Raw genomic sequence first — 16,618 nt, 5'->3', positions numbered from 1 at the left:
AGTACGTGAGTACACCAGCCCCTTCCCATCAGAAACAAAGTAAAAAAAAATCACAGAAGACCTTGGGTCGACCCCTGCTTGCTGGCCCTGGTTCGACCCAAAAACAACATATCGTCGACCGACCCTCTGGTTCGGTGCTGAAATAGGCCAGTACTCACTCCACCGAACAGACTGCTACTCCTGTTTCGGCTTCAAGTCGAAAAATGTAGGCTTCCACTTCGGAACAGAGACGGCTACACACCACATTGGAGCTTAAACATCCACACTCCTCTTCGGAGCCAAAACATCAAAGCTTCTCTTCGGAGTAAAAAAAAAATGTTTGCCTACTGAACAAATCCCTTTTTCAGCCTGTACAAAAAATTCTGCTACCAAGCTTTCAGAGCATTCGTTGATGGGAAGCAGACAGGTTTCATCTTCAGAACAGGAAACCAATGAAACAGACATTAGACCAATTCTTGAGGTCATGGACCAAAAGCAAAGGAGAATTCAAATCCAGAAAGATACAGGGAAGATTATTGCCTCTCCTCCTCTTATAACAAAGAGGAAATTAGCATTCCAAAAAGACTTGGTAACTGGCCCTTCACCAGTGAAGATTTTTAAACGCAAGGGGAAGCCAAAGACTTTACAACAGCCTTCTCTACCACATTCGCCTTATCTTCCCTCTTCTCCACCACCTCATACTCCACCACAACCTTCACCCACACAATTATCCACACATTACCCAGTTTCTTCAGTTGGAGATTATATGGGTGACAATATTTACAACATGGCTCCATGGGTTATAAATGATTCTGACCCAACTCCATCCAGTGATCCTGATTTGTATCCCACCAGGCTGTCTCCACCTGAGGATACATCAGCCAATAATCAGGTAATTTCTAGAGCAGCCACTTATCATAACGTACAAATGCACTCTGAGCCTATAGAGGAAGATTTCCTATTTAACACTCTTTCCTCAAATCACAAATAATATCAATGTTTGCCAATGTTACCAGGTATGTTAAAACATGTTGATATTTTTAAAGAACCAATCAAGGCTAGGGTGCTAACACCTAGAGTAGATAAATATAAAGTTGCACCATCTGATCCAGTCTTTAAATCAGCAATTGCCACCTGATTCCATTGTGGTAAGTGCTGCCAGGTTGGGAATGAGGGCATCATGCATAGCGATGGTGAAATCAAACCAGCTTATCAAAAGGGCAGCCATTTCAGGACCTTGTGTCGCAGACCATAATCACCACAGATGCATCAATGACAGGTTCAGGATCCCATCTCTACAGTCTTACTATACAGGCTATACAGGGAAAATGGGACTCAATTCAACAAACTTATCATATAAACCACTTGAAGTTGCTGGCATTGTTTTTAGCACTCAAAGCATTCCAAACACAGATCACTCACAAAACAGTGTTAATAGGAAGAGACAACATGACAACAATGTATTATCTGCAAAAACAGGAGGACACACACTCATCCCAATTGTCCTGTCTAGCACATACCGTTTGGAAATGGGCAATACACAGACACATTCAGCTACTTGCATAGTTTATCCCAGGGATACACAACCAACTTGCGGACCTCTTAAGCAGGATGCAGCAACAAATACACGACTGGGAGATTCATCCACATTTAATTCAACAGTACTTTCACTTGTGAGAACACTGGACATAGACCTTTTCGCAACAAGCGAAAAACGCAAAAGGCCCAAACTTCGCATCTGGGTTCCCTCAGTCCAAGGGCAATGCCCTGTGGATCAACTGGTGAGGGATATTTGCTCACACTTTTCCCCTCTCCCACTAATGCTATTTCTGGTCAGCAAAATCAGTCCTCTCTTACGTGATGCTCCTACGTGGCACGTCAACACTGGTACACAACATTGCTAGATCTGTCAGTAGTACCACATCACAAACTCCCAAACAGACCAGAGCTATTGACTCAAAGCAAAGTTCCGATCAGGCATCCCAATCCCAGTGTGCTTAACCTGGTGATTTGGCTCCTGAGGTCATAGAATTTGGATACCTACAGCTTCCATCAGAGTGTATGAACATTCTAAAACAAGCATGCAAACCTACAACCAGACAGTGCTATGCAATTAAATGGAACGTTTTGTATATTACTGCCAACCTAAAAACATTAGTACAGGATTTTGTATGTTATTTGCTTTACTTACAAAAAGCAAATCTTGCATATTCATCTATTAAAATTCATTTGACAGAAATATCAGCCTACATCCAAAACAGACAACATACCTCTCTGTTTAGAATTCCTGTCATAAAAGCTTTTATGGAAGGCCTTAAAAGTTATTCCACCTAGCGCTCCACCAGCTCCTGCCTGGAACCTTAGCATTGTGCTCACAAGGCTTATGGTACACCATTTGAACCTATGCATTCTTGCACTCTTCAATTTCTCTCATGGAAGGTTGCTTTTCTGGTGGCAATTACGTCCTTTAGAAGAGTAAGTGAAATTCAAGCATTCACTTTAGAAGAATCCTTCATAAACACAAAATAGTACTTAGGACAAATCCAAAATTTCTACCCAAGGTGGTTTCACCTTTTCACATTACTCAGACAGTGGAATTGCTAGTCTTCTTTCCACAGCCAGATTCTGTTGCTGAAAGAGCTCTTCACACTCTTGATCTCAAAAGAACTCTCATGTATTATATAGACAGAACAAGAGAGTTTAGAAAATCTAAACATCTTTGTGTGGCTTTTCAACAGCCGCATAAAGATAATCCCATTTCCAAACAAGGATTAGCTACATGGATAGTAAAGTGTATTCAAACTTGCTGCCTTAAAGCTAAAAGGCAACTATTAGTAACTCCTAAAGCACATTCTACTAGATCGAAAGGAGCTTCAATTTCATTCTTGGGAAATATACCAACGGCAGACATATGCAAAGCAGCCACATGGTCCACACCACACACATTTACTAAACACTATTGTGTGGGTGTGCTATCTCACCAACAAACAAATGTTGGTCAAACATTGCTTAAAACACTATTTCAAACTGCTCCAACTCCTACAGGTTACCTACCACTTACTTAGGAGGGAACTGCTTTTCAGTTCATGCACAGCATGTGTATCTGCTGCTACACATGCAATCAAACGGAAAATGTCACTTACCCAGTGTACATCTGTTCAAGGCATGTAGTGCTACAGATTCACATGCACCCTCCCCGGATGTCTGGAGCCGTTGTAGTACTTTATTATGTAAATGTGTAAATACATTGCATGGACATCTTCTTTACTTACTATATATTTGTACATATGCAATCATTCACTCCTTACTTTTCCCTCCTGTGGGAAAACAATCTAACAAAGGACTCAATGTCCATGCGCACTATTACCGAGAGGAGGAATCCCTTGATATTGTGACTCAAAAAAGCTACTTCGAAGAAAAACAATTTGTAACACTCCGAGCCCAACACTAGATGGCGATAAATACACGGCGTTTGAATCTGCAGCACTGCATGCCACGATCAGATGTACCCTGGGTAAGTGATATTTTCCTTATAGATTTATACAGTTAGTGCACAAGTACAATGTTTTATACACACTGATAAGCTGACACCCACCATCCGCTATCGGCATAAGAGCTATTTTAAGTACTGCTGGCTATTCAGATTCAAGCATGTGACTCTATGAAAAATCAAATACTGCATAAGAAATCGTTACTTACCTGTAACTACAGTGTAGGAAGCTGGCTCTGTATATATAATATCAAAATGAGTGTAGTGTGTACAGAGTCCAGGGGCTCCGCAGAGGCTTTACAGAGGCTAAAGTAGATAATACTAATGCTCTCTTTTGTGGTAGTGTGGTTGAGCATTTAAACTTATCAGAGCGTAGTGCAAAGCATTGTTATACACATACAACATTAGAAGAAGCACACACAATGACTGAACTCCAGACCAATGTTTTTTATACATCAAAACTCTTTATTAATATATTTTTAGAACACCAATATTCAAGTTGCAGGTAAGTACTTCAATGGATTTGTATTTCACACAGGTATCAACAGTACTTGGTTTGAAATAGGTAAGTAATACAGTTTAATTATTGGCAATAATCTGTTTTAAAAATGGACACAATGCAATGTTCAGAAACAGTTCCTGGTGGGAAGAAATGTTAGATCGTTTTACAGGTATGTACAACACTTACAGTTTCAGTCTCCGAGTTTTAGGAAGTCCACCGGTTGGGGTTCAAGCTACCCCAAAAACCCAGCAACACGGTGACGGCTGGGTGCAGAGGTCAAAGTTGAGCAATTTTAACGTGGGCTTCTATGGAGACCCAGGGGTACTTGGAATCAGGTCTGCCTGCAGGTAAGTACCCACGGCTCGGAGGGCAGACCAAGGAGAATTGAAGAAGCACTGGAGTGGCCACAAGTAGGCACCAAACACACACACTCAGCGGCACAGGGGGGCGGCTGGGTGCAGTGTGCAAACAGGACGCCTGGTTTCCAATGCTGGTCCATGAGGAGACCCCAGGGGGTCACTCAGAGGCTGCAGGCAAGGTCCAGGGGGTTCTTGGGCACACCACCGGTCAGACAGGGAGGAGGGCCGCCTGCTGAACATAGATGCACCAGGTGTTGGTTTCTCAAAGGCCGGGGGCTGCTGGTGCATTGTCTTTAGGCGTCTGATATCTTCCTCCGGAGCTTTGTGGTCAGGGGGTCCTCGGGATTCCCTCTGCAGGCATCGTCATGGAGGGGTGGAGAGGTCAACCCAGGGTGGGCACTTGCTGGGTGGACTACCTGGACACAGAGGTCAGGACTTGCCCATCTGGAGTAGGCTGGGAGTCCTTGGTTGTAGGTTTTTCTTAGACAGAGCTGCTGTCCTCTTGAGTTCTTGGTCCTTTTTGTTACAGGACAGTCTTCTGGAGTTAGGCAGAGGTTGCTGGTCCTGCTGGACACATAGCTGGTCTTTTGCAGGTTCTTTGAAGCAGGAGACAGGACAGTAGGGCTGGGGTCAAAGCATTTGTCGTCATCCTTCTTCTCTGCTGGAGGTTTCAGCTAAGCAGTCCTTCTTGTTAGGTCACCAGGAATCTGATGAGCTGGGTTCAGGGAGGCCCGTAAATCCTAGATTTAGGGACGTTTTAGTGTTCAGAGTCCCTCCTTGTGCCCACTCCCTTTGGGGAGAGGGGCACAAACCTAATCCTATTGGTCCCTGTCTTTGAAACCAACGTGGAGGATTCTGCAAGGGGGCGGGGGTCACCTCAGCTCTGGACACATTAGGTGTGGTCCTGGCTGGGGTGGTTACTCCTCCCTTTTTTTCCCTAATTTTCCTTCCAGACTTGCTGCCAAAAGTGAGGCTTTGTCCAGAGGAAAGGCAGCTCCACTAGCTGGAGTGCCCTGGGGCACTGTAATCCGAGGCTTGAGCCTTTTAGGCTCACTGCCAGGTGTTACAGTTCCTGCAGGGGGAGGTGTGAAGCACCTCCACCCAGTACAGTCTTTGTTCCTGGCCACAGAGTGCACAAAGACACTCATCCCATGTGGCCAGAAACCCATCTGGATGTGGCAGGCTGGCAGAAACTGGTCTCTCAGTGGTACAGGTATTCTGAAACACTGGCCATCTCTCCTTGATCTCGCCACCTACTCACTTCTGCCTCACCACACTTTGCCTCATTCCTCATATTCCATCTCCTTCCATCTTCTAGAACCACAGTACATTTTCCTGTTTTCAACACTCATTTTGGCGAAGACCAGTGTATGAAGCTGGCTCCGTATATACTATACCAACATGAGATGTAGTGTGTACAGAGTTCAGGGGTTCCCCAGAGGTTTCGGGGGCTAAAGTGGATAATACCAATGCTCTATTTTGTGGTAGTGTGGTCGAGCAGTTTGTCTTATCAGAGGGTAGTGCAAAGCATTTGTTTAACACACACAGGCAATAAATGAAGCACACACTCAATGACTTGGCTCCAGGCCAATAGTTTTTATGTAGCAAAAATATATATATTTTTTTTTACTCTTTCTAGAACCACAGGATTCACGTTGCAGCTATGTACATTTGCAAGTAAGAATCCAACATATGTGGCAACACCAGTTTGTTTTAATTTGACAAGTTAAATGGTTTATAAGAAAATAGCAAATATCTGTTTTAAAAGTTGACATTGCAATTTTCAGAAACAGTTCTAGGGGGGAAGAAAAGTTTGCACAGTTTCAAGGTAAGCACAAGACTTACAGTTCCAGTCTTCTGGGGTTAGGATGTCCACAGGTGGGGGGGTCAAGTTAACTCCAAACACACACCACCAGTAACATGGGGCCCGCCCGGTGCAGAAGTCAAAGTGGAGGTCGATTTAACAATGGGGTACCATGTAGATTTGGGGCAGTCTGAATCAGGCCTGCTTACAGGCAAGTACCCACGTCTTTGAAGGGCAGACCTGGGGGTGGGCCGCAACAGATCAGCACCAAACATACAACCTCAGTGGCATAGGGGCACCCAGGTGCAGAGTGCAAACACAGTGTCAGGCTCCCAATGCTTTCCTGTAGGAGGACACTGGGGGTCACAAAGATGCTGCAGTCGAAGCCCAGGGAGTATGTTCCGGAAAACCAAATACTGGACAAGGAGGAGGGGTGCCTACTGGATGTTGCTGAACCGAAGATAAGATTCCCCAAGGCCAGGGGGCTGCAGGTGCAAAGATACCTTTTGGCGTTGGAAATCTTCATTCTGTTCTGTCGCAGTCAGGGAGGCCCTCTGGATTTAGGCTGCAGGCGTCGACGTTTTGTACAGGAGGGGTCAACCCAGGGTGGACAATAGGTCAGAATTGCATGGGGGATCAGCTCTAGTTGGGTGGGCCACCTGGACACAGGCCATGGGCGTCGTGCGCAGAGTGGGCAGGACTCGCGGACCCGGGTCAGTTCTGGAGTCCTTTGCTGGCGTTTCTGTGTGGACAGGGCTGCTATCCACAGGAGATCGATGATCCCTCGTCATCCGAGTCCGTACAGCAGTCCATAGGTGTAGGAACGTGCCTCTTCTGACATGGTCAACCCCTCCACCCACACACACTTTTTGCATGGTTTCAGGTTCAGTTTTGACTGAAAGTGCACTGGGTCCCTGCTAAACAGGTCCCCGTGCCAGATCTCTTTCCCTAAAACTGCAATTGTTTTTCCCAATTGGCAGACTTCTAGCTACAACAAGAAGTCCCTAGTAAATGGTACCCCTGGTATCTAGGGCATGGGATGGTAAAGTAAGGTCCGTGAGGGCTGCAGCAGAAATTGTGCCACTCTCAGGGACCCCCTCACTAAGTGCACGTAGTGCTGTTATTGCAGGCTGCGTGTGTTGGTAAAGACCTAAAATGAAAACAACATGGAACCCAGCCTACATGCTTCACTGAAGTCTGGGAAGTTTGGTATCCAACTTCTCAGCACAATAAACCCCGCCAGTGTTGCATTTATTGAAAAATGCACCCAGAGGGCATCTTAGAGATGCTCCCTGTATTTTAGCCAAACTTCTAGTGCAGGACTGACCAGTCTGTGCCAAACTGCCAATTTCAGATGAGTTTCTGACCACATGGGGAGAGAGCCTTTGTGCTGTCTGTGGCCAGAAATGAAGGCTGCACTAGGTGGAGGTGCTTCACACCTGCCCCCTGCAGGAACTGTAACACTTGGCAGTGAGCCTCAAAGGCACTCCAGCTGCTGGAGATACCTCCCCACCCCCCTGCGGACAAAGCCCACTTTTGGCTACAGGTCCGTCTGGAAAATTAGGGAAAACAAGGAGGAGTGACCACTTCAGCTGGAACCACCCCTAAGGTGTCCAGAGCTGAATTGACACCCTCCTTGCTAAATCCTCCATCTTGGTTTGGAGGGCAGGGATCAATAGGGTTAAGTCTGTGTCCCTCTCCCCAAAAGGAGTGGACACCGGAAGGGTGTAGGCATCCTCAGGGACAGTAGTCATTGGCTACTGCCCTCTGACCCCTGTAACGCCCCTGAACCCAACCTCCTGTGCAGCAACGTTCAGCAGGCGGCCCTCCTTTGGGCTGCTGCATCTAAGTGACCCCGGGGTCCCCTCATAGGAAAGAATTGGGAACCAGACTTTCTGTTTGCACCCTGCCTCTGTGCCGCTGAGGGTGTGAATTTGGTGCCTACTTGTGCCCCCCCCCCCCCCCCACCACCCCACCCACCCAGTGCTCCTCTAAACCCCTCAGGTCTGCCCTCTGAAGACACAGGTACTTACCTGCCAGCAGATCTGAAACCGAGTGCCCCCAGTCTCGGTAGGAGCCCATGTTAAACTAGCTTCAACTTCTGCACCCGGCCGGCCCAGTGTTGCTGCTGGTGGGTGTTTGAGGTTAACATGAACCCCAACCAGTGGACTTCCTAACCCCCCCAGAGACTGGAATTGTAAGTGTTGCACTTACCTGCAAAACGTCGTGACTTTTCTTCCCCCAGGAACTGTTCTGAATATTGCACTGTCAACTTTTAAAACAGATTATTGCCTTTTATTAAAAAACTGTACAACTTACCAATTCCAATCAGTGGTACTGATAGATATGTGAATTACTTATTAGTTTATGTACTTACCTGCAACTTGATTCTAGAAATAAATTAAACATGTTTTTGCTATATAAAAACTGTTGGTGTGGAATTAAGTCATTGAGTATGTGCTTCTTCTACTGCCTGTGTACGTACAACAAATGCTTTGTACTACCCTCTGATAAGCCTAACAGCTCGACCATACTACCACAAAAGAGAGCATTAGTATTATCTACTTTGACCTCTGTTAAGCCTCTGGGGAACCCCGGACTCTGTTCACACTATATCTCATTTTGATATATTATGTACGGAACCAGCTTCCTACAATGACTCTGAGGCTGCTGGGTGTCATGGCATCCTGCATCCTGCTGGTAATACATGCCAGATGGCATATGTGGGCTCTGCAGTGGGACCTGAAGTTCCAGTGGGCTTAGCATTGGGAGGAAACTCTCAAACAAGGTCCAGATCTCAGAGGGACCTGCTCAAAATTTGCAGTGGTGTTTAACGAATTGCGATTGGGTCAGAGGCAGATCCCTCTCCCTTCTCTAGCCAGATCTGATAGTATTGACAGATGTGTCCCTCTTAGGATGAGGTAGCCATCTGGTCTCCGGTGGAGTCTGGGCTCCACATGAACTTGTTGGAGCTCTGTGCAATCCTGCTAGCATTGAAGGCATTTCTTCCCTCTGTCAAGGTAAAGGGGTGCAAGTGTTCACAAACAATACCACTGCCATGTGGTACTGTAAAAAGCAGGGCTGGGTTGGGTTGTAGAACTCTTTGTCTGGAGGCTCTGTGCCTCTGGACATGGCTGTAACAGCGGGGCATATCCCTGATGGTTCAACATGTGGTGGGCTCTCTGGATGCCACAGCAGCAAACTAAGCACAAAATGTCTATCGGATCACAAATGGCATATCTATCCAGGGTTGGCGCAAGATCTCTTTCAGCAGTGGGGTAGAGCATTGGTCAGATCTGTTCGTCTCTGCAGAAAACGCGCAATGTCAGCAGTTTTGCATGTTGGAGTTTACAAGGCAGCAGTTGCTCAGACACAGCCCAATCGTGGCTCTGGACTGTGCATGGAGAGTTTGGTATCCCGAGTGGTTGAGCATGTCCATCGATCCTCTAATCTGACTGCCACTTTGGGAGGATCTTCTGTCTCCGCTTCAAGAGAGGGTTCTGTACCTGAACCTTTCCACTCTCGGCCTTCTTGTATGGAGACTGAATGGCGGCAATTGACAGTTTTTGACCTTCCCACCCAAAGTCTGCAACATTATCTTGCCAGCCAGGCATCCCTCCACCGAAATGGTGTACACATGCTCTTCAGAGAAATTTGTGCCATGGTGCACAGACAAGTCTGTTGACCCCCTTTCTGCCCCTCTGTCTGAGGTTCCTTTGTTTTCAGTTTCTCTGGCCCAGCAGGGCTATGCTATAGGCACACTCAGACGTTGTCTGCAATTTCTGCTTTTTTTTAAGGTTGCCTGATCAACCTTCTTTAAGTCCCCTATTTTGCATAGCTTCTTTAAAGGTTATACTAGTGTTTCCTCCATCCCCATTATGCTCCACTTGGTTTTGAATTTGGCTTTGGCATTTCTGATTTGCTCTCCTTTCGAGCCTCTCCACAATTGTCCTCTCTGACTTCTTACTTTGAAGACAGCCTTCCTTGTGGCCATTACATCTTCTTGCAGGCTGAGTGAGCTGCAGGCATTGTCCTCTAAGCCACCCTACCTACATCTATCCTGAAAAAGTGGTGCTTCCCACTAGGGCCGCTTTTCTTCCAAAAGTGGTTACTCCCTTTCATAAAGACCAATCCATCACCTTGCCTACTTTTTACGCACCCCTCCAATATTTCTAAGGAAGAGGAGAGACTCCACCGCCTGAACCCAAAAAGAGCTGTGGCATTCTACCTTGATCATACAAAAGAGTTCCTGATGGATGATCAACTCTTTGTTGGTTATGTGGATGCGAAGGGGGGTCGGACAGTGCAGAAGCCGGATCATCTCCAGATGGGTCATACTTTGCATTAAGATCTGCTGTGCTCTGGTCAAAATGCAACCACCTTAAGGTTTGCATGCTCATTCTATCTGAGCTACAGCCACAACCATTGCGTTAGCGCGTGGAGTTCCAGTCCTTGACATCTGTCAGGCAGCATCATGGGCTTCTCTACACAAGTTTACCAAACACTACTGCCTGGACAGTCAGGTCTGTAGGGACGGCTACTTTGTCCATTCAGTCCTGCAGGACTTTCTGGTATAATCTCATTTCGCAGACCCACCTCCAAGATGGTATTACTTGCTATGTTTTCAAAGGTAAGAAATCTGAAAATAAGAAGTCTCTATCAGATTAACATGTTACTTACCTTCAGCGACGCCTTATCTGGTAAAGACATATTCTAGTTGCAGATTCATTACTGACCCACCCAGCCTTCCTGTTCTGCAAACAGTTTTCTAGGGGAAGGGATTACACTTTCAGGCCTTAGTTTTGATGCACCTGTAGTCATGGATCTGCCCTTTTGGTGTGGAAAGTTGTGAAAAGAAACGGATGCCAACGTGCCAGGGTGGCATCTATATATCCCCCGCAATGTCAAATCTGGTGCTTACTCTGCTGCTGATCGCCACCTTACAGTACGCAGAGATACTACTCAGAAAATTCTCTGGATCTGGCTGATGACTGGGGGAAATTTAAAGGTAAGGAATCAGCAACTAGAATATGTCTGTACCAGAAAAGGTGTTACCGAATGCAAGTAACTTGTTAGGTTTTGTTACAGGTTCTTATAAATAGCAACCTGTGTGCAAGTCTTAATGTTCAGAGCCCTTGTTGGGTTGAGAGTGCATGGATTTTGTATTTTATGGTCTTTCTCCTAGTTGAAAAATTTTAGATGCTAGATTCAGCTGCTATTTCTTTAATTTACAGATTTGAAAATGACTTGCCTCTGAATTCACTGTCATCTAGTCACAAAACCCTGCCACTGACAACAAATGGAAAGCTTTATCTTACCAGTCCTAAAAGAGGGCAAAAAAGAGAAGAAGGATGGAAAGAAGTTGTTAGAAGGTAAGGAAGCTAATTCTTATATGCTTTCTTTAGAGTGCACCCCATGATTTTATTCTAATGCATGTTTCTTCCCACTGATTAATCAGCTTAGGTGTTTTTCCTTGGTGTCAGGATGGATTCACACGTTTTCTTCAGTGCTCCTTGCCTGAACCTGTGGAATTTCACTGACCTTGCCAGAACTCACGCGGCATCTTTATAAATATGCAGTCTTGCCGGGCTTGTTGGTTTTCATGGCCACAGACAGTCCTCTATTTTGCTGATTATTTTCACTTGTCTCCATGATTGGATCACTTATATAATGATATGCTGTCTGAATAATTCCCCGTGTGAAGTTGGGATTCCTTCACTAAAAAAACACTTAGAACATGTTGTAACTTTAGGCACGAACTCTACAGCACTGCTCTTTTCAATAGTGTTATGGTGTTTCCCCAATCATTCCTGCTGGTTCATGTAGTGATCCTTTCCTCCGCCACCTACTTGGACTGACTCTTAGTGCTCATCCTTGAGCATTTGAACTTTGCAAGAGCTTGTCCTCTTGTCTTCTACAATCCCAAGCTTGACTCCTCTCCTGGCAGCAGATTTGTTACTGGGAAATGTCTCCCATCATTTCTGTACCAGGCAGGATGTGTGTTTCGGTCTCAGATTAATTCAAAGTAGAAAAAAATTAAAGCACTGTTAAGGCAGGTGGTTCGGTGGACTGGAGACAACAACTAAATATCTTCCACACAGGATCTGGTATACTGCCTGTACCTTAATCAATGTTTTCATTTAATGAAATGTATACCTTCCATGAAGTAACATGCAGTACCCAAAATTATAGTTCTCAAGATCCTTTAAATGTAACAAGCTGTTTGAAAACGATTACATTCTGCAAACAGATCTTTACAGACTCCTCACTGTACAACAATTCAAGGTCTCCTAGTGTTGGAGAGTTTTTCTGAATTCCTCGATATCAAGTCTACATTTGCTCTCCTTTTAACCCTTTTTCTTTTACATGATCTGCTATTAGGGGATGTCTGAGGGGGCTCCTCTTTCTAGTTTGTGTGGGAGAGACCCAGGCAGTGAGGGGCTGAGTTGAGGCCCCCACCGGAGATGTGACTAGCAGCTCCTGGATGGCACCATCTTGCATTGTCACAGCATATTGTGCAGGATGGTTCGGACAATGGTGGAAAGGTGATGTTGCACTCTAGGATTGTCCAAGGGTGCCTTGCTTCTAGAACATCCCACCCCCTACTTTAAAACACTTGCACAAGGGTGAGAGAGTGCTTTCTGTAAGAGCTTGACATTGGGACTGGATGGTGGCAGCCATGGACAGCTGAAAAGATGATACCCCTAATGCCCTCTCGGACTACGAACTCTGCCTGCAGGTGACCCCAGGACCAGTGGATCTCTCTCTCCTGGACCGAAGAAGCTGGTCCCCATTCGCCCCCAAGGACCATTTTGGGGAAGAACTGGACTTCTGCGCCCACACAGGAAGAGAGAAGCTCCAGAGGACAAAGAAGATTAAGTAGCCTGGTGCAGTGAGCCAGTGGAACCAGCTTCCTGCAAGGTGTGAAACCTTAGAGGCCAGAAGGCCTGAGGAAACCTCTCCAGGTGGCTAGGGCTCACCTCCAGGAGCAAAATGAGCTTACTGAGACCCAGGACTGAGGCTACAACATTAACTTGTGATGCAAGAGAGATAGGGAAGTTACACTGTTTTCAGAATAGCTCCTATGAAATGGAGCCTCTGCAAATGAGTCTGTGTGATTTTGGCACGCTGATAGTGAGCTCCAATGATTTCCAGAGGTTCATGGTCATCTGAATGTTGTCTACGACTGACGCCTTCAGCAGCCAAATATCTAGATGGGGGAAATCTGTAATGCCATACTCTTTCATGAACACCTGCATTGTGCTGGTAAGGACTAAGGGGAACATGGCTAATTGAAAATGCCCGGCCCACCTTGAACTATAGATAGCGTCTTCTGGGGGTCTCCGGATGATTGCAAGAAAGTAGACATTCTACAGGTTCGAAATCACCATCCAGTCTTTTGGATCTAGGGCAGACAGAACCTGGGCCAAAGTAAGCATCTTGAATTTAACCTTCAATAGGCAGGCATTCAGAGAGTGAAGATACAAAATAGGATGAGGGTTTCTGTCGTCCAGCACAAGGAAAAAGCAGGAGTAACATGATCTCTCTTCCAGGAGATCCCCATCAGTAGTCGTAAGCACTGAATAGTCCAGCCCAGGAGCACTAATTAAATATTATATATATGTGTGTGTGTGTGTGTGTGTGTGTGTGTGTGTGTGTGTGATACACATGCTATGCACAGGTCCTGCCATCTATTGGTGGGCTCGGAGTGTTACAAGTTGTTTTTCTTCGAAGAAGTCTTTTCGAGTCACGGGACCGAGTGACTCCTCCTTTTCGGCTCCATTGCGCATGGGCATCGGCTCCATCTTAGGTTGTTTTCTTTCCGCCATCGGGTTCGGACGTGTTTCTTTTCACTCCGGTTGTTTGAGTCGGAAAAATCTTACAAACCCTCTAAATTTGTCAGTATTGTTTTCGATCGCGTATCATCCATCATCGACACCTCGGTACCGGCGGATACAGATCTCTACTCGCCCTCGGGGCACCCACGTCCAACTTGGGCCTGGTCGGCCCGACCAAAAGTATTGTCGAAGCCTCATGGACTGGACCCCGTTTAGATTCTGCCCTCGGTGCCCCGCCAAGTAGCCCTACACTGATCAACATCTGGTTTGTAACCTTTGTTTATTTCGGATCATCGAGAGGATACCTGCGAGGCCTGTAGATCCTTCCACTCGAAAAAGACTCTAAGAGACCGAGCAGCGCGAAGATTAGAGATGGCGTCCAGAAGCACCGAACGCCTCGACGAAGAAGAGGAGAAGATGATACACACCGCCATCTCTGTTCGGGGGTTCGATTCCGAACAAGAGTCCGACATCGACCGACCAATAACAGCGGGCCAGCACATGAGTACACTTGCCCCGACCCAATCCGAGCCCAAATACAAGGCCTCGGGGACGCCACTGCCAGAAGGCCATGGGTCCACCCGTAAGAAAGCTACCGGTGACCAAGCAACATCTTTGGCACCGAAAAAGGGCACACCAACAACAAAGCTTTCTGACTCGAGCCGACGCACAGGCTCCGAAATTATAAGGCACCGACCCATCAAGTCCAAACCCCGAAAGTCACTTTCGGAGCCGAGGCCAACAAGTACTCCAGGCCCTTCAGTGCCAAAAAAGCATACATACACTGAGGAGCATGGACTTTCAAAGCAATTAAAAGAAAGCCATAGATTTGCTGAGGAATTGACACAAATTGAGGATTTCGATGAGAAACAGGCCAGAATACAAATCCACAAAGACACTGGCAAAATCCTCATGGCACCTCCTCTAAGAACAAAGAGGAAACTGGCCTTCCATGGACGTTTGGACACTGACCAGCCAACGGCTAAAGTGCCAAAAGCAAGAGAAAAATCTCTGCCTCCTCAGTTTTCACCGCAACAGTCTCCTCCTCATTCTCCTCAACTAACTATCTCCCCGCCTGCTACACCCACTGCACAGTCTCCATCACACACTATACAATCACAACATGACACGGATCCATGGGATCTCTATGATGATCCAGTCTCAGATAATAGTCCAGAGTGCTATCCATCAAAGCCATCACCCCCTGAGGATAGCACCTCATATACAGAAGTTCTTCCGAGGGCAGCGGCATTTCACAACGTGGCCATGCACATGGAACCTCTTGAGGACGACTTCTTATTTAACACATTGTCCTCAACTCACGCCACATACCAGTCTACCCATGCTTCCTGGCATGCTAAAACATGCACAGCAAATCTTCCAGGAACCAGTTAAGGGAAGAGCTATAACTCCAAGGGTAGAGAAGAAATATAAGCCACCACCCTCAGACCCCATTTTTATTACACAGCAGCTACCCCAGATTCCGTAGTGGTCAGCGCAGCAAGAAAAAGGTCTAATTCCCAGTCCTCTGGAGACGCACCCCCTCCAGATAAAGAAAGTAAGAAATTCTATGCTGCAGGTAAAAGGGTGGCGTCACAGGTAGCCAATCAATGGTGTTTAGCCAATTTGCAGGCCCTAATGGCCAGATATGACAGGGCTCACTGTGATGAGATGAAAGACATTATTCAGCATCTGCCCAAGGACCAACAGAAGAAAGCCCAGCAGGTAGTAGAAGAGGAACAAGCAATCACAAACAACCAAATCCAGTCAGCGTTAGACTCCGCAGATACAGCCGCAAGAACTATTAATACGGCTGTCACCATTAGACGACATGCATGGCTTAGGTCATCAGGATTTAAACCTGAAATCCAGCAGGCTGTCCTCAACATGCCTTTTAACCAACAACAACTATTCGGCACACAAGTTGATACAGCCATTGACAAAATGAAAAAAAGACACAGACACTGCCAAAGCTATGGGTGCGCTTTATTCATCCCATTCCAGAGGCTCATTTCAAAAGCCTCAATATAGGGGAGGCTTTAGACCCCAACCATCCGAGCCATCTACCTCACAAGCCAAACCCTCTTACCAAACGCAATACCAGAGAGGAGGGTTTCAGGGATCCTACAGAGGACAATTCCCCAGATCTAGAGGAAAATACCAATCGTCAAAACAACCCACTAATACCAAACAGTGACTTTACCACCACTTTCCCTCACCACACTTCCCCTGTGTGAGGAAGACTGCAAAAGTTCCATACCCACTGGTTACCCATCACAACAGACAATTGGGTGTTATACATTATCCAACATGGTTACTGCATAGAGTTCACACAAACTCCTCCAGACATTCCCCCAAAAACGCACAAACTTCATCTCCGCACATTTCAATGTTGCAAACAGAAGTACAGGCACTATTACTCAAACAAGCCATAGAACTTGTGCCACATCATCAAAAAGGTACAGGGGTTTACTCCCTGTACTTCCTTATTCCCAAAAAGGACAAAACATTAAGACCAATATTAGATCTCAGGACTCTCAATCTTTACATCCGATCAGAACACTTTCACTTGGTAACACTACAAGATGTAATCCCACTGCTACAACAAGATTTTATGACAACACTGGATCTAAAAAAATTCGTATT

General features: G+C 46.1%; 1 protein-coding gene across 3 annotated transcripts in view; it reads left to right on the top strand.

The window, feature by feature from the left end:
- ANKHD1 (ankyrin repeat and KH domain containing 1) overlaps nt 1–16,618 on the top strand; it is an 896,896-nt gene that overhangs the window by 579,187 nt on the left and 301,091 nt on the right. For all 3 annotated transcript variants that reach the window (XM_069199295.1, XM_069199294.1, XM_069199296.1), the window contains exon 27: nt 11,369–11,506. In XM_069199295.1, coding sequence (XP_069055396.1) covers nt 11,369–11,506 — 138 coding nt within the window. The remainder of the gene's footprint in view (nt 1–11,368; nt 11,507–16,618) is intronic.

This window comes from Pleurodeles waltl, chromosome 7 (assembly GCF_031143425.1).
Source record: "Pleurodeles waltl isolate 20211129_DDA chromosome 7, aPleWal1.hap1.20221129, whole genome shotgun sequence".
Taxonomy (NCBI): Eukaryota; Metazoa; Chordata; class Amphibia; order Caudata; family Salamandridae; genus Pleurodeles; species Pleurodeles waltl.
This window is presented reverse-complemented; position numbering and strand designations above follow the sequence as displayed.